We start from the raw sequence: 26,520 nt of genomic DNA, 5'->3' as shown, positions 1-26,520 counted from the left end.
AACAAATGCCGTGCAGGCAGCGCCGTGTAGGGTGCAGTTGTGCAGAGTTGGCTAGTGTTTTACAGTGATAGCTTTTAGGTGCCCGCCCCTGGCTTTCTTGTCGCCGTCGACGCCGGCGGCATAACCGGTGGTTGCACCGGTCAACCTGGGTCACATAAGCCTACGAGTGGCTCTGTTTGGAACAGCCACCTGCCAGTGCAGGAGTGCATCATGTGACCACTACAGCAGTGGTCACATGACTAAATGCCCAAACAGCTATAGCTGAGTCTCGTATTACATAGTCTCAGCTGTCCAGTCTTTTTTTTTTCCCCGCAGTCCCATCAGAAACGTAACAGCAGGGTTCTACAGTGTCGTGGGTGCTCCAACATGTGCAGGCGATCATGTGACTGTCTTATTGCTGCCTAGGCACTGCACCCACCATAGCAGTGTACTGAGAAACCTCTGTGGAATGGCAGGACTTCTTAATGTGTGTCACATAAGCCTGCACAAAATCACTTTGGTTTGCAAGCTTCTATATGTTGCCACATTGAAGCACTGCTTTTAAAAGTTGGCTCTTCCCACAATCCATAACATCTGATTCTGGACATCACAGTACATCAGCGCATTTGTTGCAGGTGAATCATCAGTGCACCCTCACTTGAAGATTTCTTATCATAATTTTTGTAATATTTGGCTGGGACCCTTCAGCAGTGCTGTTGGATTATAAAACGTTTGAATTTTTATGTATCTGCCATAGTATGTTTGCTTATCGGTGCTTAACTTCAATACTACTGTTGCCAGTTAAAGCAAGCTAGAACACACGAGTTTAAGAAGTGGATGGCTTAAATCATCAGCTCGCTCATAGTGTGCAGTCTTTTTATGCAGGCTGATCTCAAGGGCAGTGTGTTGAAGACTCACCAGTTCAAGGAAGCTCTTGCTGTTACACCTGTCAAGTTAGTCACATACAGGTAATCATCATGTTCATAAGAAGGGTGGGCACAATTCAATGATTGCCTCTCCTTGTTTCGTAACCCACGGTGGTGGGCCAGTAGCTTTGGTGTTTGGCACCTGATTTCAACGTCGTGGGTTCGATCCCAGCCGTGGCTGCCACATTTTGATGGAGACGAAATACGAAAACGACCATGTGCTGTGTGAAGTCAGCACATGCCGAAAAGCTCCAGGTAGTCTAAATTAATTCAGAGCCCTCCTCTGTGGTGTTCCTTGTAGTCCATGCATTGCTTCAAGATTTAAACCCCTCAATTAAAAATTTTCTTTGCTTCATATTGAATCAGTTTGATTGTGATATATTTTCAGCATATTTTTTTTAATACTGTCATTCAGGTATTGTTAAATTTTCTTTATGATTTGCTTCCACGATGTTTTCCCCTTAAGTTATACCTTTAACTTGGAGTAAATAAAATTTTTTTAAATCTTTCAGTTGTCTTGATTGATATCTGTGCATTCAAGGTACATTGCAGACCTGGTCGTTGTGTGTGTGTTAACATTCAATAGTTCGAATAGGTTTCAGGTAGGGGTGTGTGAATATCGAAATTTTCGAATATGAATATGAAGAAAAAGTGGCTTCGAATATCGAATCGAATATCTGGTCAGCACAAAAATAAATTCAGAAAAGATAAACAAGCAAACATTGTTGCTCATATTTTTTACAAAATAGTGTATGGCCTTTGCAACTGAAATAAATAAAACTAGACTGCCTGAGCACCGTATAAAAAAAAACGATGTGCGCAGAAATGTATACTACTTAATTGAACAGCATAACAGTATCTAATCTGTAATGTGGTCAGGCAAAATGAAATCCATAACATGAAAAGACTGGAAACAAAAATAACATGATGGCTAGTAAAACTTCATTAATTCGGAGTTCAAAGAACTGACAGAAATGCCCAGGCTATATGAAAGTCGATTTATAAAATGCCCCGCGGCCCCGAAAAAAAAAATACCGAAAATGCGGTAGTCTTATGAGGCGGCTCTATCGAGCAAACACCTGTAATCCCGTGACGAGCACAAAGTTTCGGCGTGCTGGAAGACATCGCGAACGTAAGCGAGATGGGAACGCGCATTGATGTCGGAATGGCGAGACTGCTTCTAAAAAAGGAAAACAAATGACGAGCAACGTGTCAGTCGGCGTCTGAAAGTGGCATGGTGCTGAGATTGGACTACTGGTGAATGCGCAGACCGACAGTTGCCATTGCAACGGGCGAGTGGCCAAGCTCAGAAGCCAAAACTACACGGCCAGGTTATTTTTTTGACCTAGTAACAAGGGCCCTCCGATCATTGTCACGCCTGCCGTTAGGCGCACTTAAGAGGTGCATGGGTTACAGTGCACCATGCAATACGCGGAATTTTTACAGGATCGCTTGCCCTGTTGTGACACCTCGACTCGCCCCTTCGGGAGCCTCATGCGAAATTCCGCAAGTAGGGTTTCCCGCATAGCCTAGTTGACCAAAATAAGATGGCGGTGGTCACGCTCGGAGAGTTAAGTTGACAGAACGAATGCCATGGGTGTGGGCATTAATTAGATAACATATTACGGAAGGATAAAAATATAAACGCGCTTTCGCGTTGCAATTGTTAGAAGCGGGTCGTCCCCCATGTTGTACGCAGCTCATTTGGTATGTGGGGAAGCCCACTTGCGGAATTGCGCACAAGGTCAAGCCTAGCGGCATCGGAATGCGATCGGTCGACGCAATAAATGATGGAGAAGAAAGAGAACAGGGCCTTTATATTGTTTTCCTGGAGCTTTAAACTCTATATTCAGATAATTTGCCCAGATATTGCACTTTTGCAACAATAAGATTTACGAAAGTCGGCGCGGTATACAATCGCTGCCCAGTATTCAGGAATTTTCGAATATTCGGAAATTCACGAATATCATTTCTCGAATACGAATATGACCCGAATATGAAACGTATTCGATTCGTATTCGAAATTTCGAATATTCGCACACCTCTAGTTTCAGGTAATATTTGCTGTTGAATTTGAATTGCTGTGCATGTTTACACTTCAAAAGTCCTTCAGTCTTCCAAGCACTGAAAATCTGAATTTTTATGCTATTCTGAAGTTGTGATCAAGCATGGTAGCATTCCTGAAAGGCGCTCACTTGTTCAGTTGGCAGCATTTTGCACTTGCCATGCCGCCCAGCTCGCTCATTTCTTATAGAGTCGATTGCCATCAAACGGCGAAAGTGCATGCGCAGTTCTGTTAAACCATCCATCTGTGTGCCACTATGTGCCTGATCTGACCCTTCAAACTGACTAGTCAACGACCATCATGAATTGCTGCTGATTTGTCTTTAGTTGCACTGTGCTGACAGATAAGAAACAGAAGGGTGTCACCATCCGGTTCATCATTTAATCGAGTGTTGCTGCAGTTTGTGACTGGGTGTTAACACGCTGGCAAGGCAAGTTAACAGGTGGTGGAGCTTTTTATGGTGCTCCCGTTAAGGTCATGCCATATTTACTCGCATATTTATGCACTTTTTTTCATAAAATTAAGGCTTTAAAAAGGGGTGCGCAAATTATGCGGATATTTCATGCTCATGTCCTAAAAAAAACTCTACAAGAGTCATAATGTGCAATGTTTATGACATATTGCCGTGTATATGTGGACCCTGTGGCTCGCACCCCTCGCTGGCCAAAAGAAGTCGACGCAAAACATAAGTTGATGCATACCCCCCCTCCCCCCCAGCCTTAGACCCACGTTACCACAATATGTAGTTCCCCATGTGATGACATGATGGCACGTGACAGCTGAAAGCAATAAACATGGAACGATACGGTTGCAAGCAAAGCCAGCAGTCAGTTGCAAATGGAGGTACAAGGTGATAAAACACCGCCCTCATATGCGGCCTGTCAAGTAGTAGTAAACAGAGCAGCCAACGGTTCGGTTGTTTGACTGTTCGGTAATTTCGGATTCTGACACGATGTAAGCTCCGCCGGTTACCCGTAGTTTGCTCTCATGGCTGTTCATACGGGAAAGCGACCATCAGCTCAAGCAAGCCGGGTAATTGGTGTGTGCACTTGACTTTTCTTTGCTGGAACCAATTTACAAATGAAGTATCCACTTTTTTTTCACATCACTCACTTGCCTTTCACAGCCGCATGCGGTGACACGGCGATGCGGTCACGTCGGATCTTTCCAAGCCTGCCCTGCACGCACCCGTGTGCATGCGGGTGTGCTTGTGCAGCAGGGAGGGCAAAATATGCGAATAAAATGTAAAAGAAAAATAAATCAGGGTAATAAATTAAGTGTGTGCAAATTATTCGAAGGTGCAAACTATGTGAGTAAATACAGTACATAATTTAAAATCACCACGAGAGACAGTATGCTGCAAGTGGGAGCAGAGTTTGTAGCCAACATCGTAGCTCATGGTGGCGGAACGGGTGAGGCTGTATTTCGTAGCCTCAGTTCTTAATTTTTTGTTTCATAGACACGCAAGGAACGGGACGTTTTGCTTGCTCTTTTGAAAATCTTGAATGGGAGTTTTATTCTAGGCTCTTTCGTTACTCCTGGCAGCAGCTATACTAATGAACAAGAGAAAAAAAAAATGGAATGTTCATGTCTTGATGTTGGCTTACTGACCGAATTTTTGTGTTTTTTGCACTGTCAGGTCTGACGTCAGCACATCTGGAAGTACATCAGCTTCGGCATCTACAGCAGCATTTAGTAAACTACTGACGGTTTGGGCGAGGTATGACAGAGGCAGCATAACATTGTTTCATTTTTTTTTTATTTTTTCACGTGCAGTGTACAGTCAAATTATTAAAATCTTAATTGTACTTTAGTTATAGTATACATGTAAATCATGACCAATGTTTTACCTGTGTCACAAAACTCCTGTCATCCATGGCACATTTACCGGTATGATGCATACTTTCTGCGCTAATGAGCATTTGCTGCTGAAACGTTTCTGCATTTGTCAGTAGGAATAGCTTAACACAGTGCTGCAGAAAGTTCTGAAATCAGCCTCTAAAATTGGTTCGAAGTGGTTTTTTGGGTGCTTTACAGTGCTCAAAGTAGTGAGAAGAACATTACTGTACAGGGTTCTGTTCCATTCCATAATCTCTATTGGATTATTGCACATGTGCATAAAGTGTCAAGTTGGTGCTGATAGAAATTCTTCCGTGCAATTACAATGCTCAGTTTACTGTTGTAGGCCCACTTCTCTACTTGATTAACTGCCATGAATTGGAAGTAACATTCCTGTAAATACTGAGCCAAAAATGTGAGTCCTAGTTTGCTGGATTAGCTTGTCACCATTGCAGCATTGGCAATTGCTCCTTCGATATCAACATGGTTATAGATGCCCATTTTCTGGCTCTTTTTTCTGGTAGTGCCCAAATATAGCATAGTGAAAGGACCACTTATCTCGCTGTTCTCTAACTGCATGTCCCGGTCGGAAGACTTGCATTAAACTTGTATGAAAGATTTATCAGCTGTGGTATATATGGTGTGTGCTTTTTTGATAACACTCCACAGAATCTTCAGGCAAGCTTTTTTTTTTTTCCTTGCAGCAATCAAAACATGCCATTTTTGATTTCATGGAGTTCCAATGGCCTTTATATTATTAATCCTCAAGCAGGAGAGATTGTACTCTGGAATGACGAGCTGAAAGGTGAGGAAATGTGCTGACAGTATTTAGTTAAATTTGGTTAAAACATGTGAAATTTTCAGGCGTTTGTTCATTTTTTGTACATACTGCCTTTTCTTCACTGTGCCATGTGCTCATGAGATATGGTTGCAGACTTCCTGTGCGCGTTGTGCGTAATCCTGCAGATTTTTGAGAAAAAAAAAATTTAACGGCGACTGCACCCGCGGCAGTACACGTGATCAGCGCTAACTGTTCCTTTTTGTGCTTTTGTAGTCGTTGTGTTTGCTTCGCTTGACTGTGTGACGATTGCATTTCTGTTTTGGGAGGGTCAGTGTGAGGCATGGGCTATGTGCGTAGGGCAGTTGCATGATCCCTCTCGAGTGGCACCCTTCCAGCCTCTGGTCACGCTCGGTGGTCACGTCGAACCTTTGCTTTAACAGCCAGCACTCTAAAAGAATTATTCCCCCCTCTTTTTCCCACCCCATTGCAGATATAAAAGACTTGAGATGTGTTCGCAACAGCATTTACATCCAGCTGCACAGTGGTGAATTTTGGGCCTGCTCCCTGCTGACGCCAGTGCAAGCCGTCTTGTGCCTCCTGCAACACAATCATGCGACACTGTGTGGTCAGTTCCTCTGTCAAAACCGGCTCCACATCCCAAAGGCTGCCTTTGAAAAGACGTTACCCAGCGAGCTTAGTTTTGAACTCCATGACAAACTGAAGGAGTCTGGTGAGATCTCTTTAGCCGAGTCTGTTGCGAAGCTGTTGTTTGACAGCTATGACATTGACATTACCAAGAGACCGTCCAAGCCAAAGGTTGACCCCAGCACAGAAGAATGCCTGGGCCCTGCATCGTCGAGTCTTGCGCAGGTCACTGTCGAGCGTGTGTCTGCAAGGCGGCGCTCCAGAGACATCCAGGGATCCAGGGATGAATGTGGAGTAGCATCACCCCGTCACGTTCGATGCCATTCGTCTGATCCAGTCAAACCAAACACACCCAGCCCAAGACCTGTTCGAAAAACTGTGCGGCGTGGGAGCGACCCTCCACCACCAGGCACGTTCGGCAAAGCGCCATCGGCAGAGTGCCCTTTGAAGCCAAAGCCGACAAAGGCTTGCAGTCCAACACCATCTCGGAGGGCTGTAGTGGGCTCTTCAAGCACTCAGAGAGAGAGGAGCTTGAGCCTAGAAGCCCCTCGACAAGGAGTGCAAGAATCTCAGCCGGCGAGGACATTATCGGAGAGGCCACGTCACCTACAGACTGCCTCCAAGAACTCGGGATTCATGGGGCTCAGTGTTGGGAGCAGGGAACAGACGAAAGCTGCAGTTAAAGGTGGTAGCTCCGGTGAAAGTTCGGACAGGGAGACGCCCGATGAGCCTGATATGTCACCGACCCCTGGGTGCTCTGTGACAGATCGAGGGGGGAACAACAAGAAGGCTTACGGGAGTGCTCTGCGGATACTGCCGGCCATTCCGGCATCACCCTTGGATTCCCCCATGAGCCCATTAGACCGGGTGGACCCGGAGGTGTTGGCCAGCATGTACGCCGAGCAGGACGTGGGCTATGAAAGTGTTTACCAGTACCTCAGCCTGGGAGTGTATGGCTCGAGCCTGGTGCCCGCTGCCTTCACCATGCGAGGCACTGACCTGGCACAACTGGCTAATGTTGCTGACCTTGCAAAGCTTCGAGAAACGTGAGTGCTCTCCTCTTCACTCGTGCGAAGGGCCATTCTGGAGACGGGTGCCATGTGTGAGGTGTTATGAACCAAAATGTGTGTGCGGCTGTCGTAAAAGGCGAAATCCGCTGCTCACACAGCAGTCATTTAGCAAAGCTGTTGACAGCGAAACTGTAAGGCAGCATGGGAGAAGGGGAGAGGAAGTGGGGGCAGTGAAATCAGTGAAAACTGTGATCATTATCAGCTAGGTACTAGTAGTAATTCACACTCATTCTGTGCACCCCAGCAAACTTTGTAATTATTCCACCATAGCCTCTGCCATCCTCAGTCGGCTATGTATCTGTTCCTGTGCTATCTGCTCAATCAGTCTGATAGACCATGGGCTATTTGATCTGTGCATCACACACCATGCCTAAGCCCATTTCGCTCTTTTACCTCAAGTAGGACATTGTGAATTCGCATTTTATTTTTTTCTGGTCTTCTTTTTGATGCTACACCTATCATTTTGCTGCGAAAGCAGGGCTACTACATAACCCTTCATCCACCTGAAAAATTCTGTCTTATGCATGAAGCCTTTTCTTTGAGCAAAAGCACTCTGTAGAGTAAAAGTATCAAAGTGAGGGTAACTCTAACTGATTTGCAGAATTGTTGCATCAGATAACTGACCGTTTTGTATTTTTTTCTATCGCGCACTGCACTGATCTCATTTCAAGCTTTTGCTACAGCGAAAGCTGTTGTAGCTTTGGTTTACCCATACAGGCTTGCATTCTACCGGGAAATCTATAGCATCAGCTGTAAGACCTTAATTACTTAGTGCACTAATTTAATTAGACAATAGTTTAATTTAATTTAGTGAATTTAATTCATTTGTCACCTGCTACAGTTGGCAGGTGGCAAAGTGGGGAGGGCAAGTGTAGAGGGAAATCAACAGGTGGCCCCGTCAGATTTCACTGGTTGGCATCAGCACGGCTGGGTTTTCTCTTACGGCTGTCGATGTAGATTCCGCGGCCAAATGCACAGCTAGCTAAACCAAAGCTATAACAACTTTCACTGATTAATGTGCTAAGCCGGTAAGCTTAGCTCCGAATTTTTTGTTGTGTGTTTTGTGCAGGTTTTGGAGCTTAGAATGTAGCCTGTAAATGCACCGCTCGTGTCGTCGTGTTTGTTCCGTCCTCGTGTTTTTCTGCGCTGTTTTACCATGGATAGTAGCCTGTAAGTAGAAATGTAGAGGTTAGTTTCAGTATGATGGGGTGACCCAGAAAGTCATTTGCAATATGGTCCATATGCCACGTGCACCATAAAGCATGGATGTTTACAGCCCTCAGTGCTGAGGCACACAGGCCTATGGTTTTGCAACCCACCGAACACCTGTGGACTTACGGAGTTCTTGTAACGTCATTGACAGAGAGGAAATAGTGTATGTGTTTATGTTGATTGTTTAATTTTTCTTACAGATACTCGGAAGATTTTTGATTATCAATTTGTGCGGTAACCCTACAAAGCAGTGAAATTTCGCTGTTCAGAAACGTGTATGCCTGATTTATTAGAAGTGAAGTATTTTTTTTTGGGCGGAGAGCATCCTGCTGGTTACAGAAGCCGGGTAGAAGAAGAAAGACTTTCATGCAGTTTTGAACTGTTGCAGCGGTTAAACAGCTTTCATTGAGTTGGCCCCTCATTCAGTATACTGTCCTTGTACAGCTCCATGTACAGCTCCGTGTGACCTTATTTTTTTATCTCAAACTTGGAAAATCTAGGCCTGTACCTATTGGTGCTACCTTGAACATCACTCATTCTGTGGGCATCATTTTGGCTTGGAAGCCTTGTTATAAGAAAAACTTTTGTAATGTTGTTGAGATCGGTAATTTGTAATATTTTTAACTATCATACCTGAATGGTCATAAAGTGACTGCACAAATTTGTGTGGTTGTCTTCACTAATGTAATGTGCATGTTCTATTATTCCTTTTTTGAAACCGCAGCGGTAGCCTAGTGGTTGAGTGGTTGAGTGCCTTGCATGCTTGAGGTGCGGGGTTCGATCCCCAGTGCCGCCGGGTACTCACCGATGGTACAATGGGTACAAGCCTTCCCCTGTCTGGTGCTCAGCTTATTTAGGGTGAAAGGCTTAGGAAATGGGTCTTTCACCCCACCTTGAGTAGAAGAAACAGCCTTGTGTCATGGCGCTCTTTGGCCTCAGATGCCCTTGCACCATAAAAATTTATGATCATCATACCTTTTTTGCAGGCTTTCATCGAAGTTGTCGAACGGCAAGGACACAATACTGAAAAACCTTCGAGGCCTGGAGGGAAAACTGAAGTACTTTTCAATGGACCAAGGTGGAGATGTGGGCCTGACATCTCCCTTGTCCGTTGTGCCAGAGAACACTCCAGGTGCGTGCCAACTGCTGAGGCTGATTTTTTGTGTTCAGTTTGTAGAATATCATGCTAAACATTCTTTTACGAATGTAGCCGAACCTGTTTTGAAGCCTGAAGAAGCCAGGAGCAAGCCATTTGCACCCAAAGATGACTTCTGGTCTTTCCTTCCTGCCGCGAGTAACACCTTCATTGAAGCAACACTGCGGGCAAGGTAAAACACAGCTGGATATTTTGGGCTTTGTTTTGTCTTTGTTTTGTTTTTGTTTTTTTTCTTCTTCCACATGAACAAAGCATTCACACAGGTCTGCATGTTTACAGCTGACGAGTTTTATTCACGGCTGCGCAGCCACAGCTTGCTACTCATGATGCATACAGCACAATTGCCGATTATGGTGTCGCTGATGTGCAGGCCGCGTACCACCACTCACTGCTTGCGGTGCGTATCGTGCGGTTAGCAATCATGCCGTCGGCAGTGTGCGGGCTGCGCTTAGAGCTCGAGGGTACGGTCATGGCTCGCGTGTTCGTATCATCTGCAGTGGCGCGAAAGAGAGTTCGGAACATCCGAAATTCCACACATTGTACACAATGCATTCCGCCCGGGGAATTTTGCGAATTTGTGTGCCATTGCAAAATTTGTATCAAATGTTTTCGTTTCACTGAGATTCTACTGTAGTAGCACCAAGCAGTTTTTTAGTGTGTTTGCGATAGGTTGGCAGTTGTTGCAAAAATCCATTCAGCAAGTTTGTACATGCATGTTGGTTAAATGGCTATATGCTCACTGGTCACAAGAAGGCCACAGCTATGTGTAAGTGGTCTCCTGCAATTGTATTGAATCAGGTCAGTGTATTTTGCTATCATTTGGCATTCGCAATACAATATTAAACTTCAGCAGACATATTTTGCTTTTTCTTCCAGCTCAAATGCCAATGACCCTGGTATCTTCTACCACGTTCCCAGCCTTGTTATGGTTCTTGAAGAATGGCTCGATGCACTACATTCCACTCAAGTCGGCGTCATCAACCGAATAGCAACCACGGAGACTGTGAAGCTCCCGTCTGCTATGAGCTACTGTGATAGTGTACAGAAGTCTCCCGAAGAGACCTTTTCTTCTCCCAGCTCCCAAGAGGATGTTGGAGTGAGTGCACAGCTCAGCCTTGTAAAATCTATCTTCACCTGTGATCCTTTTCATCTGCCTCCAGAAGTAGAGGAGAAAGCCCGGGAGTTAGCCATGCTGTGCTTTCAAACAAGTACGCTGGGCAGTGTGGAAAGAATTGCTGCAAAGGTGTCCGAACTCGAAGGTCGTGAGAAGCTCACATCGTCGGTTCATAATGGCAGCTCGGCTGCTACTGACGTGAAGCTCTCCAAGCATAGCAGTACAAACTCGCTAGGAAGCGAGGATACCTCAACACACTGCGACCTGAGCCTTTCGATGCGGTCATCGACATCCGAGAAGTACGGGTTTCACCTTTCGGAGATGCCAACTGTCGACTCCTGCAGCGAATCAGTAATGTTCCAGAGCATGTCCTCATGTGGCGGTCTCTCCATCAACCTGGACTTCCGACCTGAGGAGTCTGCGCATCAGCCCGACACTTCCTTTGTTAGGAAGACCTCTTTCAGTCAGTGCAAGGAGGAGCCAGGTGAAGAGTTTGCCGAGGATGAAAATTGCAGAGAGGATGTGGGAGACCATGCCAACTGTGCTGCCAGCACTTCTTTGCCTGGCAACTTGCCTCCTGTCCAAGGAAATGAACCTGTAGCCAAATCATTGGAAGAGATGGCAGGGCCAACAGAGGGCGGCAGCTTTGGAAACAACGAACATCAGGGTGCCATCAGTGTGAATGGTTTTGCGCCACACGAGCCGACTCAAGCATGCCAAAGAGACAATGTTGTAGCAGAGGAAGGCTCTGCAGGCCAAAGAAACTTGTCAGTTTACAGTGATATATCACCTAGTCAGGGTTCCCAGAGTGAAGCTACGTCAATGTCCTGGATGCCAATGATTGCACATAGTACACACAAGGCTGAGCCACTCAAAAGCCACACCAGTGATGCCAAAACTGCACTTTTTGTGCAGTATTACTTCCATCTTCTCGACATTGAAGTCGTGTGGGATGCTGTGCAGCTTACGGAAAGACCGTGCTTTGAGACATGGAGCACTGTAGTGTTGGGTGTGCTTCAAGGGTTGAGGGCTGCAAGTCGGCATGAAAGTGGACCCGAGCGCCTGGTTGCGATAACGCAGCAGCTTGAGAAAGTGACCAACCAGCCATGGCTGCTCCTGGCTTACCTCTTGTTGTAAGTGTACAAAGGAATCGCAATTTTTGCTCATGGGCGTAGCTTTGAAAGTCAGCTTCTGTAAATGGCAGTGTTCATCTTAACTGCAATTTTTACCTTGAATATTACAGCCTGAAGGCAGAGTAAAACAACTGCTTTCAGTTAAAAATTTCATGTTTTTTTTTTATTGCCCTGTGCACCTTGTACAATTTGAAGGGCTTATGTTTCAAGCACAGTTGCTTTATGAGAGCTCTTATTTCACACCATTCATTATTCCGTTTAGCTTCTCTCGCAGTATTGACTTTATCCACTCTTACGTTAGTTGATTCAGTGTTTTAAATAAGAGCATCCACTCAAGTGCAACATACAGTTGATCAATTCAGTCTTGCCTTACCATCTGGTAGCGGTCCTGGTTAGATTAACTGGTAAAGCCACTGTCCCTAATAGGTAGTAATCCTCGGTTTGGTCCTTGGACCAGGACAAATTTTTCTTCAACTCCAAAGTTTCTGTGAAATCTAGTGCATTTTCTTTCATAATTTTCGCCCTTATGTAATTCATGCACCCCTAAATTATTACCTTAAAAAAACTTTTACTTGCATATTTTGCACTCCCTGCTGTGCCAGACCACACTCATGCGCACGGTTGCGCACAAGGCAGGATTGGAAAGATTGCCACCATTGTGTTGCTGTGTGCAGCTGCGAAAGGTATGAGTGTCGAGGAGACGGATTGCAAGCCATTCACCTGGTTCACTCATTGTAGCGGCTGCTTTCGCGGACGAACAGTTGAGAGTTGATTTCCGGTAACCTCCAGTGCGCACCGAAATCTGAAACTACCAAACTGTTTGTTGCTTGCCACTAGTCAGCTGGGCTGCACATGAGGGCACCGTTTTATTGCATTTTATCTCTGTTTGCCTCTGACTGCTGGCCTCATTATTGTATCATTGTGTGTTTATTACTTTGAGCTACGCACGCTTCATCATGCCATTCCACAGGGAACTAAGTACTTAACGTGGGGAAGGTAGGAAGGGTATAGATGTGTCATATTTGGAGTTAGCTTTTTGTTTGTCCAGCAAGGGGTGTGAGTTGACAGGCCAACATATAGATCTTTGATGAACCAGAGCAAAAGGACAACGGACAAGTAGCTTCAGCGCTTCCATCCACGTCGTCCTTCTTCTACTTGTTCGTTGTCCTTTTGTGCTGGTTCATCAAAGATCATAGAAGACCAACTAGCCCAACAGCAAGAGTTACTCAACGTATAGGCGGCAGTATATGCTATATATTTACGTGTGGTGACCTTTGCAAATTTTTCAATAATTGTTTGTGAAATCATCTCATAATTTGCGCTCCCCCTTTTTTTGAAGCCTTAATTTAAAGAAAGAAAATGTGCAAATTGCGTGAGGGAATACAGTGTATAGCTTTCCTTTCTAGCCATAGCGCTGTGCTTGGGTAGATGCTAATGAGTAATTACTTATTTCAAATCTAGTCCACCTTGGGTGGGTTCCCCTAAGCATATTGGACGAATTCAGTGTTTAAATATCGCTTCTTTAGTTTCCATTTCTTTTAGTCTTCATGAAATGGCATTTGAGGTAAAGGGGAAAACAGTCGCTAGTGTTTTCTCGTATAACACGTCTGGAAGAATGCTTTGCACGCCTTTGCTATGGCCCTGGTCCTCTAGTTATGCTTCTGAAAATTGGCATTCAGTTCTATAAAGGGCTACAAGGCACATGAAACAATGTTAAAATTATTCTGATCTTTTTTCTATGACTTTCACATCCGGCCACACTTCTTTAAGCTTGCTGGTATGCTTCATATAGACACAACTCCTTTGATGCTGCAAATACTCTGAGCTTCATGGCGTTCTATTGCAGACTGCACGAAGTAGCACAGGAGAAAGGGGAGGACATCTTTCCAAAGAAAGCCAGCTGTCTTTCAGCAAGAGACATCCTGTACTTCACCAAGCTGTGCAAGGTGGACCCATCCCTTTTCCTCAGAGCCATGCAGAGCGCCCTCAACTGCTTTGCTCTGCCTCAGATGTGAGCACCTGGCTGTCAGCCATGTTTTGTAGCAGGCTGCTAGTCTGTGTTAAACTTTCCACGAAAAAAAAAAATGCTAGGGTTTTAACATAGTTAAGCCGAGTAGGACGTGCGAAAGTACTTGAGGCAACACACACACACACACTGCCTCATAGGCAACCACATGCTAGATCTTATCATCAGCCACTATTGGCAGCTGTGTGCAGGGAGTTGAGGGGGGGGGCATTTCCACGCGTTGATGGAGCAGCTGCACAAGACGCTCACTGCTGACATTTCGTCAAAGGTTGAGGCTTCACACATACCTTGGATTTTTCAGCTTTGCTAGTAAAGTATTGCTTTCGCACTAAGAAAAAAGAAGCAACCACTGGCCTCACTCGTCATTAAATGTAGGTTCTAGCATGAAAGAGTTGCAGTGGGTACTATGCAATGGCTAGCAATAGTGTCAGTAGCCGGTGCAATAGACAGCAGGCAGTAGAATGCAGTAGGTGGCTACAGGTGGTGGTTTTGATGACCTTGATTGCCTTGGGGACTAACGTTTGTGACTCCCCGTGAAGTTAACTTTAAAGGTGCACTAAAGAGGAATCTGAACTCGTCTTTTTACCGTGGGAACTCGATCTACATGTTCCGAGCATTCTTAGAAACTTCAAATTATTGTTCTGTGCGGCTGATTTCCCTAAGTTAAATCGGATTAAATGTTTCGGCTCCCGCCTTTTTTTGAACTCAACGCTGAAGGTAGGACGAGTCAACCAACGCGTGGAGTGCCTTTCAGTGAGCCCCGTGGCGGCTTCGGTTTCACTTTTATTTTGGTTTTTAGGTTTCCGTGAATAAATAGTTTCAGTTTCAGACAACATAGCCACAATTTAGGCCCACGGAATTAAAAACATGCGTGGACTCTGATTTACGTATCACTTCGGCGATGGCAGAGCAGCAAGCCTCCATGGGACTGGCTGAAAGGTATTCCACGCGTTGGTTGACTCCTCCTATCTTCAGCAATGAGTTCAAAAAAAAAAGGCAGGAGCCAGAACATTTAATCTGATTTAAATTAGGAAAATTGGCCACACAGAACAATAATTCGAAGTTTCTAAGAATGCTTGGAACATGTAGATAGAGTTCCCGTGGTAAAAAGACTAGTTCAGGTTCCTTTTTAGTGCACCTTTAATGTTTCTGAATTCACTTTTCACAAGCTAAAACATGTGTCTAAGCATTTCATGCAGGAAAAGGAAAAGCCATCCATTATTTTAAGTTATTTATGGCTCATCACCATGGCAGGCCTGTGGCCTTGTCATAATGGATGACCGGAATGTTTTGCCACATCTTGGGCTTTTGTCATTGTTTGCTTTGTTTTTTTGTTGCAATGGACTGAAATTTCTTTTCAGGCTGTCTTCATTTCGCAAGTACCTTGAGAATGAGGAAGTTCGGTGGGAATGGGTGACGCAGTGCTTGCAGTCTGTAAATAGCGACAGCCTCAAGTGTTCCTGCGGTGCTCCAAGGTGAGAAGTCATTCCCACTCGGTCTTGTCACAGAGAGTAGGTCACTGAAGGATGAAATGCTTTTCCTTTTGGCGTCTGAATTTGTGCGCAACCCATAATGCTTGGCGAAACTACTAGCGTTTTGGCATTGATCGTTTCCAGCTACTGCTTCTGGTCTTACCCTGAAATGGGAATATCAAAAGTCATGACAGCCTTGTTGACTGCTTCCTCTGACTGTTAGGAACTGACCGTTATTGTCATTTAGGTACATCTACCTGCTGCTGTGAACAGGCGGCAGGTATAGCCGATGTGTTATATTGCTAATTGGATCTGATTTGAAAAATTTTCTGCTTTTTAGTTAAATGGATTTCCAGATGACCTGCAGTTGGGGTAATAAATAAAATGTAAAGAAGCTCAGTTGTGGCATATGCCACAAGGCTGTCAGTGCCCAGCAAATTAAATAATGTGGCTATATGCTGTTCTTGCACATGATATACATTTTCATATAGTCTGTGGCTGTTACGAGATTTTGTGGGAGTGGTACAGGAATTGCAGTGGCTGAAAAGGCAGTTACTATCAGTAATGCATTGCTGAAAAATGTTTACGTAATAACGTACGTATCAGTTCTTGCAGAAGAGCTAAGCGAAAGAAAGAGCAAAATGTGTGACATTGTATGCTTTTTTGTTCGATATTGATTACTTTGCAGCTTGAGTTACTCTCGGTGGGGACAAATGGAGACACTTTTTTGTGCGTGTGTGTTTCAGATACGGCTCACACAAAATGAATTGGCCCATGTATGAGCACCTGAAGGCAGTGTTGTGCAGCAAAGACTGGATCTCGCAGCGAAGCTTGGAGCTTTGTCGAACATATGCGTAAGCAAAGTGCACATTCGATAGCTCTTCTCCTACTTGTAGCTTCAACTCTTGCGACAAGTGAGACTGGCTTTTTGTTTTGGCCTAGGTTTTGGCCTGGCTACCTCTGTGCCCTAAAGCACCTGGGCTTCCGGACAGAGCACCTTGTCAACGTGATACAGTTGGGAGATGCTGAGCTGCTGATGCCCGACAATTTTCTGGGTGTGTCTCCACTGCCTTTGCTTCCATTATTGGTTATGTTTGGAATCATACCTCAGAGCAGTGCAAGCTCTTGTGTAGTAGCTATGTTGATACAGTACCAATCTGTAGTTGAGTGTACTGGGAGAAAGGTAGAGGCAGCTGTGTTTTTTTTTTTTATCGTCAAATTTTAGTGAGGTAGGATGGAGAATATTGAAGCTTATGAAATATGTATGCACATAGATGGCAATTTCTCATAATCCTGTTTATTCATAAGGTCAGTATGTGGACTTGATGAAATCAAAGTCAATAGAAATAACTTTCTTCACCTTATAAAGCATTGAAGCAATGCATAAGACAGGACACAGAAAGAGAGCTGACAGAGCAGATGCTGGACTTAACATTTGTTTTGTGCGCTCTTTTTTCTGTATGCCATTTTTTTTAGACTGGTACATTCTTCTATGTGTTGAACTACCAACTTGCCCAATTCAGTTTTTAAACCATTTTAACGGTCTCTGTTCCCATTGTTTTCTAATAACTATTTCATCCTGAAAATTTTTGGGGCGTCGGAAAGCTCGCTAATCATGGCTGAAACTAACCTTCTTTCTGCATTGTGTTGCCACTTGAATGCTGATTTTTTTTTTCATGTTCTGTTTTCTTGTTTCCTGTCTTGCAAAAGAATGAAGACCATATTCCTACTAGCTTTTCCACTTTAACTTAACATAGAGTCACCGCTGTCGGTACTTTTCAAGCCAATCACATTGTCATCACAATTTCGGCATATATTTCAGATTATTGCTAACTTCCAGCGTTGGCGGCACCAACTCACTGTCTTTATGAAACCACTGCGGTGGTGTTCAGGGTTCGTGCCGGAATCACCGCAAGAGTGGAAGCTGGCGATGGAGCTGGTGGGGAGGCATCGGCCTGAGCGTGTTGTCGTGGTCATGTGCCTCTCCTGTGGCAAGCCTCACAAGTGCAGGGAGAACCAGACACCCCTGACCGTGCAGAGCATAGCGCAGCGCATGCTGGCCTCGCTGGGCTTCGACCAGGCGGCTGCGATCCTCCACGAGCTGAACCTGCCCCGCAACTCCTTGGGCCAGGGCTTCTACCTCGCCAGTGTTCTCCTCACTCTCATCGAGCAGCAGCAGGCGTGAGCTGGCTCTTTCTTTTTTAGTGCAAAAGCACTGCTTCACAAAACCTATCCGGTTCACCGAGTTCGTGCAAAACTTGACCTTGAAGGTCAAGCTTTACACAATATTGCCGCGACTGAAATTCGAACCCGCGCCGATCAGCTGCACTGACTGCTGCACGTGAGCACTATGCCGTTGCCGCAGCTGATCACGCCTCGTGTTAAACTGCAACACACTCTTGCGCTTACATTCCTTCTTGCCTTCTTCAACTAATACCAGTATCGAACTAATATGCACACTCTTGCCCTGTGCATTGCACATCATTATCTTCATCAACTAATACTAGTATCGAACTAATATTGTCGCCAAACGTGCTAATGACCCAGCAAAGCAAAACCACGAGCCAACCAGGCTAAACACATGTTTTCGCACATTTAAGTCTACTTGGTTTAACTGCGTTAAAATTCCTACCACATTTTTTTTTATGATATTTGTAACACACGGCCCACATTTTGTAATTACTCTTTCCAGGTTTATTGTCTTGCCCTTCCACCACTGGTGACTGCAGCAATTGTCATGTGATGACTGAAAATTAAGTATGCAAAGTTGTTCACTGGCTTGGATATTGAGGGCAGTGGTGACCAGTGGTAAAGAAAGAAAATAATAAATCAGCAAAAGAACTGGTACAAAGTGCAGCTCTTGATGGCCATATAATGTAATGCTGGAAAAGTGCTTGTGAGTGCGCTGCAGAGTTGGCACTTCGTAAAACAGAACACGAGCTGTTCACATGCACTGTGGCTCGGCAGTGATGGCAGAATAACCCATGGAGCATATTTTAAGGGCTCTGCACATGGTTGAGATTGTTAGTTTATTGTCCTCGTGGAGGCAGTTAAAATCAGAGGCACATTTGTTTCAGCATTAGTTGTCTTTCTAGTCACCAAGTGCTGCCAGCATGTAGCTGTCTTAGGGTCACTTGAACCACCTGCAGCTGGCACTACTACACCTCTCTGTAAACATTTTCCATTCTTGTACAGTTTTGTTCCGTGTTTGCCTCTTGCCAGTTAGGCTGTTCAGTTAGACGAACCAAGAAGAGAGCTGACAATAACACATTTGTCACATATACATGGAAAACCTCAACTGTGCTCGACAAGTGGTTCAAAATTTGACCTTGCTGCTTCACTTTCCATCTTAACACATGGCTAGTACAGTTGAACCTGGATGTAACGAACCTCCATATTGCGAATTCCTCGATATTGCGAAGTTTCTGAATTTCCCAGTGCCACCCCATTGAAGTACGTGTATTTCAGACCTCCATATAATGAAGGAGTTGCGATGGTCGACCTTGATGTAACGAACTGGCTACGTGATCAATCTGTTGCTGGTGCTGAGCCACTCAAAATTTAGCAGAACGAAGCAAAAGTTGCATGAAAATAAAGCACGAACTGGCATGAGAGGAACGCTGATCGCAACGAGTGGCTGCAGTTGACACAACGTGGCGCGCTCCAGCGCCGTTGGCGCATCTTCGGCGCTTTCTCTTTCGGAGTGTCATACCACATGGCATTTCAACAGTTCATGCTTAAAAACGGCATAATGGGGCACAGACAAAAAATAAACGACACAAGCAGTGCGCAGCCATCGCTGCCACGCGGTTGCTTGCGTGATTCCAGCGCCGGTAGGTCTTGCGCGTCAGGAACGGGGACAGCGGAGAGTGCCTGTGATGCAGGGTGTGGAGTCCGTCTCCTGGGGCAACAGCGAGGGGAAGACCAAGAGAGGGAGCATGTGGGAAGAAGCATATGCCTCCGCGGTCGGTCTATGGCAGCGGCACGGCCGTGCGCGTTCCCCTCTATACTTAGATACAACTTAAGTCTGCTGTGAAGCTCCGCCCACGTTCAGCCGCACTCACAGAATCCCTCCACGACGAAAAAGTAGCGCGTTGCTTAAATGTTTCTCGTTACCTAAACAAGAAGCTTATCGCTAGAAAAAAATTGAGCTCTAGGATTTTGATTAGTGAATTTTTTGATATAGCCAAACACTAAAAAGCTGATTTCGTTTGCTGTTGCAATTGGCCAGCGGAGTTATACAGGATGCAGCAGACGGCGGCCCAGTGTTATGAACTGCTGTTTAATTTTAAGTTGTATCCTACTATAGCTCGGTTGCGGTGCCCTCACCTCCCCAAGCCTCCCCACCCTACTCATAGCGGCGTTGCATGAGCAGTGGCAGAGGTAGCGCTGGCTGCTGCCGCAGTCGCGCTATCAGCGCAATCGCGATAGCTTTCTCTGCGTTTCTGACTTCAAGTTGCGCAGTTTTGTGTAACAATTTTCAAGGTGATTTTATTTACATTTATTTCTTATTTTGGTTTTCATTCTGCAGTGTCCTTTCGACTCTTCTTTTGCAAAAACTGCTTGTAACACAAACCTGGATGTAACGAAAAATCTTGGACTCTTTTTAATTTCGTTATGACCAGGTTTAACTGTACATGTTTGTGGGCTGGTTTCAATGCAAAATGTGAAGCAAGTGATCACAGACAGTGATGGGGCTCTTCAATTTGCCAAGCTCAGCCAGTAAGTTCGGTCCTGACATGGAGTTGCATTATATTAACTTGGTCTGGCAGCCACTGGAGGACCAACTCGTAGTCAGCTCGCTCAGCTGTCCTGGCTACTGATGTGGTCAAGTGCAAGCCACCTCCGCAATGCCGAGGGCAGAAGCTCTCTACTGTGGCATGTGCAGATGCATCTCATTGCAGTGTGCGCATATGGTAAAAATAGGCTTTTTGGATGCGAAAGAAGCGGCGTCCAGTGTTGTGTGGTGAATGGCTTTATATTCCATTTGCATTCTACAGATTTGCTGTCAGACATGAGTATCCGAATGAAAGGCGCTGCCATCTGCTCGTACCTGCCTTTGCCTTATACACAGCATGCATGATGACCCACTCTGGGAAACTTTTTGCACTTCAATGACTCACTTAAAGGTGATGGTGCTTGCATGTGCTTCGCAGGTTTTCCTCAGCATTTCTCAAAGCATGTCTGCTTTTCCTCAGCCCAGAACATGTGGAAGACCGCATGCTCTCGGCACACATCACACGATGGTGACGTGCACGCACATGTGTGTAAGAGCATACTTGGAGCTGGAGCCCATAGCTGCTGCACTCTCAGAAAAGGCCTTGAACTCCATCATTACATGAGTCTGGCGCGTGGGCTTAACAGCGGAAACATGTTTTCTGAATCTAAGCTAAGTGAATACCCTGCTGTTTCCATTCCCATCCAAATTGAAAGGAATGTACATATGCACAAAAAAAAGAGAATGTCTGTGCCTGTGGCTGGAGGCATGAGATAAGAATGCAAGAAAAGAAAACAATAAATAGAGGGAGTAGCGAGGCTGCTGTTAAAGGCAGCAGTGTAGGTTATACAGGCAGAATGTAACATGGACTAGCACAAATAAGTGGCTTCATCGCACTGAATATTAGGACGACTGCATTCAAAGCAGTGTGGGTCTCCTAGCCCCCTAAAAATGGCTGCACACACTCGCCACATCCATGTATGAGAATGCTGTCATACAAAAATTGTCCTGGTGAGTCTGGCAGCCCACTGCGAGCAGCTCGAAACCACCTAAACCAAGAAAAACCCAGTGTGTTTTGGCAGCTAGCAGAAGTGCGCTGGTGCAAGTTGGAGCTACACAAGAAAAATGAGCGCCTAGCTTCATTCTCTCTGCCCACTGGCCGTCAAAGGTGGAGAATTGAAGAGGGCCAGTTTAAGCTGTAGTCTAGGCACCAGTTTTTGCTAATGAATTCAGGCTGTTCAGTACAAAAAAAAAAAAAAAAAAACTCATTTTTTCTCTCTCTTTGTGCAAGTGTGGAAACAACAGTGAACATCAAACAGTGCCATAATGAGATACTATGTGTTGGAGATTGACACTGGAATGAGCCACATAGGAGCTGTGATGAGCTAAATGGCATTTTAGTTTTGGTGTCAAGTTGTGCGCTGACTAGCATGCGTGAACATCATTCTGCAGTGAAAATAATTTTGCGCTCAAGTGTTGCTGAGTCTACGCTGACATCCGTGTTTCTCATCTTGATGGTCACCACCCGTGAATATACTCTGAAAGAACATTGAGGGCAAATTAGAGTTGGCCTACACCGATATTACCGCATTTTATTGAGAAAGTGGCTTCTTTCACTGAATACGGAGATTTTGTAATTTAGAAAAGGTAAACAAAAAAAAATGAAATGCAGGTATTGCTGCCACCGGCCATTGTCACAAGCAAACTGTGACGACGTCACATTTCTTTTGCGCAGATCCCTGAGGCTACGCCGCACCACCGTTCACATCAAATAAGTGATGTTGGAGTCTGTTTTATTAGCCTTGATGTCATGAATTTGAATAGTGCGTCAGGAAAAAAATGTTCTGTATTTAAACTCAATTTTCTCAGCAATAAATTCATCTTTTTGCTGCCAAACAAACATCAAAGCAGCTAGAAAAAGCCATACACTGGATTTTTGCTGAGAGCAAAAATCAAATGCCATTGTCCTTGATGTCCAGAGTTGATTCGACGACGTTCTTTTTTTTCTTCGATTTATTGCGTTAGGAAACCTCATGCTACTTTATGATGATAAATTCACCATAAATGGTGATAATGTAACCTGTTGTCTCCCATGCCCACTTGTAGCTGCTGCACACATTTTGTGAGCTGAACAAATAGTAATTGTTGTGGGGTGCTGAAGAAGGAAGGTAACAACCTAATTACTACATGTTCAGCTGTTCTGCGGTGCACCTTTCTTTTTCTCGTTGATTTTAATGCTTCAGTGCTTGCCTGGCCACTGTTTTTCTGGCTTTAGCTTGGAGAGCATGTGTGCCTTCTGTGCAGTGCCTTAAGCCACCGCATGTTGTCTCGCCTGGAAAGCTACATCTGGTCACGGAGGCCCGTCACATTGCCGCCTCAGGTTGCTGATGTCCTTGACAGGGAGAAGCAGGGTCTGGCTGGCCATGATGACTTGACCGATGTGCAGGTGGGTGTGCATTGTTGGGCCGTGCTTTGCATGCACATGATTTTCTGGTTACACATTCTGGTTTGGTTTCCTCAAACTTTAATGGCTGATGTGCAGCCCTATCTGCAGAAAAGTTTCTCAGTCTGTGCTGGTGTCATTTGTTTCTTCAAGGCCTACCATTCAAAATGCTAGGAACAAAAAGTATGTGGAATCTGCCTAAGAAGTCAACATGTTTTGAAACCAAGAATTTTGCTGCGGAATTTTAATGCACATTCATATAACAGGTCTGTCATCCCTTGTTCCCCTGTATTCTTCATATCACATGCCATTGTAGAGCAAATGCCTCACGTCCAACAGTCTTTTAGGTGCGGATAGCAAAAGGTCAAGCTACCTGCTCCCTACACTGACCACATTTCACGTGGGCACGTGCATTATGGCAGGGTGCTCCTCACCTGTTCCATGGTCACAGGTATCACCAGCGGTGGTCTCAAGGCTAATGGTGAATTTTACTGGCACATCAAGAGTAGCCTGCCTGCTTTATTCTTGTGGGGAGCGTATACTCTTGATGTGCAGTTGATATACTTATGTTCTGGTCAGACCTAGTGGGGGCTGCTCATGTACAGGTAGCACTGGATGTGCAGCCTTTTTTAAATAAGAGCCCAGAGGAGTTTGCATCTGGACTGCACTGTGTGGCTCGTTATGCATTCTCAGCGTTCCAAATCTCTTGAACGTAAGAGGAGCCCTTGAACTCTGAACGTTAAGACTTCCACAGATGCTACGAAAGCCTCGCTGCATGGTTCAGAAGCAAACACCCCTGGGCCCTAAACACTTGACAAAGGCTGTATACAGGGCATCTCGTGCACTTGCTTATGTGGGATGCCATTCTGTCGAAGGACGAATCCCAACATAAAACGTACCAACTGTTTATTAGCAACGGCAGCGGACAAGCATACCCACGCTACGCTCGTCCGGGTAGCGGAAGGAAAACAGCTGCTCTTCCCAGCCAGGCAGCCTGTTTTTGTAGCCGCCGTTGGTGACGCATGCCTCGGGTGACACAGTGGTGGCGCTGTGCTTTATCGTTAACGCGGTCCAGCGTGTGGCCGTGATACGCTGGGCCGGATGATAACAAGGTAAAGGCTGCGCGAAAATATGCGCAGAGTGTGTCACTGCACTTATGTGCATCATCTCAGTAAGTTCTGCTTCTTTGGACTTAGTATGCAACAAATGGAAGCCAGTAATGATCTTTGTACATGGTCATACTTCCATGCCACTGTCTGGCTCAGTTTACAAGTGTGCAGTGATGTGAAGCTGCATCTCTGACTACAGTTTCCTGATGGAATTGTGTGCTGTGGACTGGAAGCAGCAGGCATGGGAGGTAGAAACAGTGGGGGCAAGAGGCGCCCAGTGTAGCTACTTTATAGCTAAGTTAACAGGTGCTGAAGGTGGTATAAAACTTCGATCCTAATGATGCCAGAATGTTTTTTTAAAAGTCGATATATCAGGCTTTCCAAAAGATGAAAATTGCACATAATCAGCTTCAAAAATGCTTGGAATTTTTTTATCGATTGGCACCAGATGTCTGCCTTCTTTCGGCTGAGAGAAATTTTCTACGACAAGCTGGGTCCTTACTGAGGAAGACATTTGCAGACATTTTGTTATGCTAGATTTTTTCTTTGTACGTTGTAAGATGTGCTGCCTTTCTTCCTCCCAGCTGGCAATGGTCTTAAACAGTTGTTGCCCTTGCCACATTTAGCTGTAGTGAGACGCTGTCTTCAAAATGCAGCTGCAAGGATCATATGTGGAGGAGCCCGAGAGCCACTGGGGCGGCAACATTCCTCTTCTCTCCGACTGTGTTCTCTGTGGGCTGCCCTTGGGAACTACTGTTGGTGCGCATTCTGTGGTCATGTGCCACTGTGGTGAGTATAGTTTTTTTTATGTTGTTGTTGGGATTGCATCTATACACATGCCTTCATGCATCGTGGACTATTATTACAGAATTTAAGCATGCCCGCACACACCAGTCACTACACTTCAGTCGTGCCGGTGGTTTGGCGGTGACAGTAACGCTGCCAACTTGGCGCTGTAACTTTCTTGGCAGACCTGCCGCCTCAGTCCTCAAAAGCATCGCGTGCTGTGTGGGTTTGAGGTCACTAAATTCAGGCCGCTCTTCTATGCAACAACTTCGGCGTCGGAATCGTGAAAAGGATCCATCATAACGTTGGAGCTAACGTAAACAAAGCGACGACGGTTGTTAGAGCCCTTCAACATCCAGCCGACAGTAGTTTCCATTTCGACTGCTGCTAGGCGGGAGCGCAGCACTCGCCGCCAGCAATCGCGGAGTCGTCGTTTCCATTTCCACCGCTTTACGTCACTCTTCTCCTATTTCGTCATCAGAGCCTGGAGTTTGAATCATAGCAGCAGGAAAAAGTTTTTCAACTTCGGATCCAAATCTCTTAGCAATAAATGCACCTTTTGCTTCGCTGCCAGACAAGCGGCAGCAAAGTCACAAAATGCCAAACTGTCGGATTTTACAAACAAAAAAATTTCGATAGCGTTGTCTTCAGTGTCCTTTTAATGTGCAGTTACAGTGACGTGAGCACCTACGTGCATCATTGATATCAAAATGCCCACTTATCAGTATGGTTTCACCATAGATGTTTCAGGGATGAAAATGAGCATGCATGCAGATGTGACACAAGAGAAAAAAATTATCCATTTTGACAGCCAGAACAGCTAGCGTGTTGATTATACACACATGTATCCATTACGAGAGTAAATATGGTACATATTAGTTTTGAAATAGTGCAATGTACGGATTGTATGATGATTAAGCATAGTCCCTTAAAGGTTGTATACAGTCAATCCCGGATATGTCGAAATGAAGGGGATCGTGAAATATTTTGATACATTGAAAATTCAATATATAGAAAATGGTAATAGATTACCTTATTTGTAACCTAGAAGAAAGAATACCATGTACATTCTATGTATAGAAAATGGCAATAGATTACCTTATTTGTAACCTAAAACCAAGAATACCATATACCCACACTAGCGACGTGTTTCTGGCTACGCTGTAATGCCCGCCAGCGACTTTGATTATCTACTATTTAATTGCATTGCACCAAGAAGCACTATTTCTGGTTGTGTATGTACTAGAACCTTGTTGATAATTTTTAAAATCTGGAATAAAAGTGCATTATCCAGGAATATGCATCGTTCGAAACCACTAAGGTATTGAAAAATGCGATAACAGTCAAGTACAGGACCATTTATTGACACTTAATTACATTAAAAAGGCTGGTCAGCACAGCTCTTAATGTGAAAGAGGGTTCACAACTTATCTAAACTGGCAACGGCACGTCATGCTTGGCCCGCTTCATTTGGCAACAAATTTACTTTGCAATGAGGAGCAGACCGCTCATAACTGTGTCATTACACAAAATAGTCTGCCCACACTATAATGCACCTGGCCACCTGATATGTTGCTCACTGCGCAGTTGCATCATTCCATCGCTGATGTAGCTGGTGCCATGTGTGGAAGCTTCTTGTATCAAGATGTCTCTAGCAAATTCGTTTTAATCAAGGAAACTGTTTTTGCCTCGTTATGCTAACAATTAAACATGGAAGTTATGTTATAAATATGACTTAAATAGAGAATATTGCCAATGTACAGTGTTTTTTAGAGAAAACTGTTAACTGCAACAGGGCACTGTATTTCACTCTATGCCAAGAGAGGATGTGTCTGAGCTTCGTAGCTTTCTCTCCATTGCCAAAAAAGCTTGTTAACATGTTTGCATATCAGTTTTCTTTTTATTTATTTTTTGTTTAATGCTTTGCCTCATTGCATTTATGCATTATGGAGAAGCCACTTTGGTGGTTGTCTGCCACTGTGCTTGTGTTCAAGTCGCGTGCCCCACGATTGCACTGCTCATATGTTAGCGCACTTTCTCGTTGCTA

At 44.9% G+C, this 26,520-nt stretch overlaps 1 protein-coding gene across 1 annotated transcript in view; it reads left to right on the top strand.

The window, feature by feature from the left end:
- The window catches only part of p (WD40 repeat domain-containing protein pink), a 46,904-nt gene that overhangs the window by 16,152 nt on the left and 4,232 nt on the right, over positions 1–26,520 (top strand). The window contains exons 8-21 of the mRNA XM_077662168.1: positions 865–947; positions 4,610–4,690; positions 5,514–5,614; positions 6,081–7,281; positions 9,504–9,649; positions 9,728–9,845; positions 10,550–11,920; positions 13,767–13,931; positions 15,308–15,421; positions 16,165–16,272; positions 16,361–16,473; positions 17,311–17,599; positions 22,440–22,581; positions 24,344–24,476. Coding sequence (XP_077518294.1) covers positions 865–947; positions 4,610–4,690; positions 5,514–5,614; positions 6,081–7,281; positions 9,504–9,649; positions 9,728–9,845; positions 10,550–11,920; positions 13,767–13,931; positions 15,308–15,421; positions 16,165–16,272; positions 16,361–16,473; positions 17,311–17,599; positions 22,440–22,581; positions 24,344–24,476 — 4,165 coding nt within the window. The remainder of the gene's footprint in view (positions 1–864; positions 948–4,609; positions 4,691–5,513; positions 5,615–6,080; positions 7,282–9,503; positions 9,650–9,727; positions 9,846–10,549; positions 11,921–13,766; positions 13,932–15,307; positions 15,422–16,164; positions 16,273–16,360; positions 16,474–17,310; positions 17,600–22,439; positions 22,582–24,343; positions 24,477–26,520) is intronic.

Source organism: Amblyomma americanum, chromosome 4 (genome assembly GCF_052857255.1).
Source record: "Amblyomma americanum isolate KBUSLIRL-KWMA chromosome 4, ASM5285725v1, whole genome shotgun sequence".
NCBI classification, from domain to species: Eukaryota; Metazoa; Arthropoda; class Arachnida; order Ixodida; family Ixodidae; genus Amblyomma; species Amblyomma americanum.
This window is presented reverse-complemented; position numbering and strand designations above follow the sequence as displayed.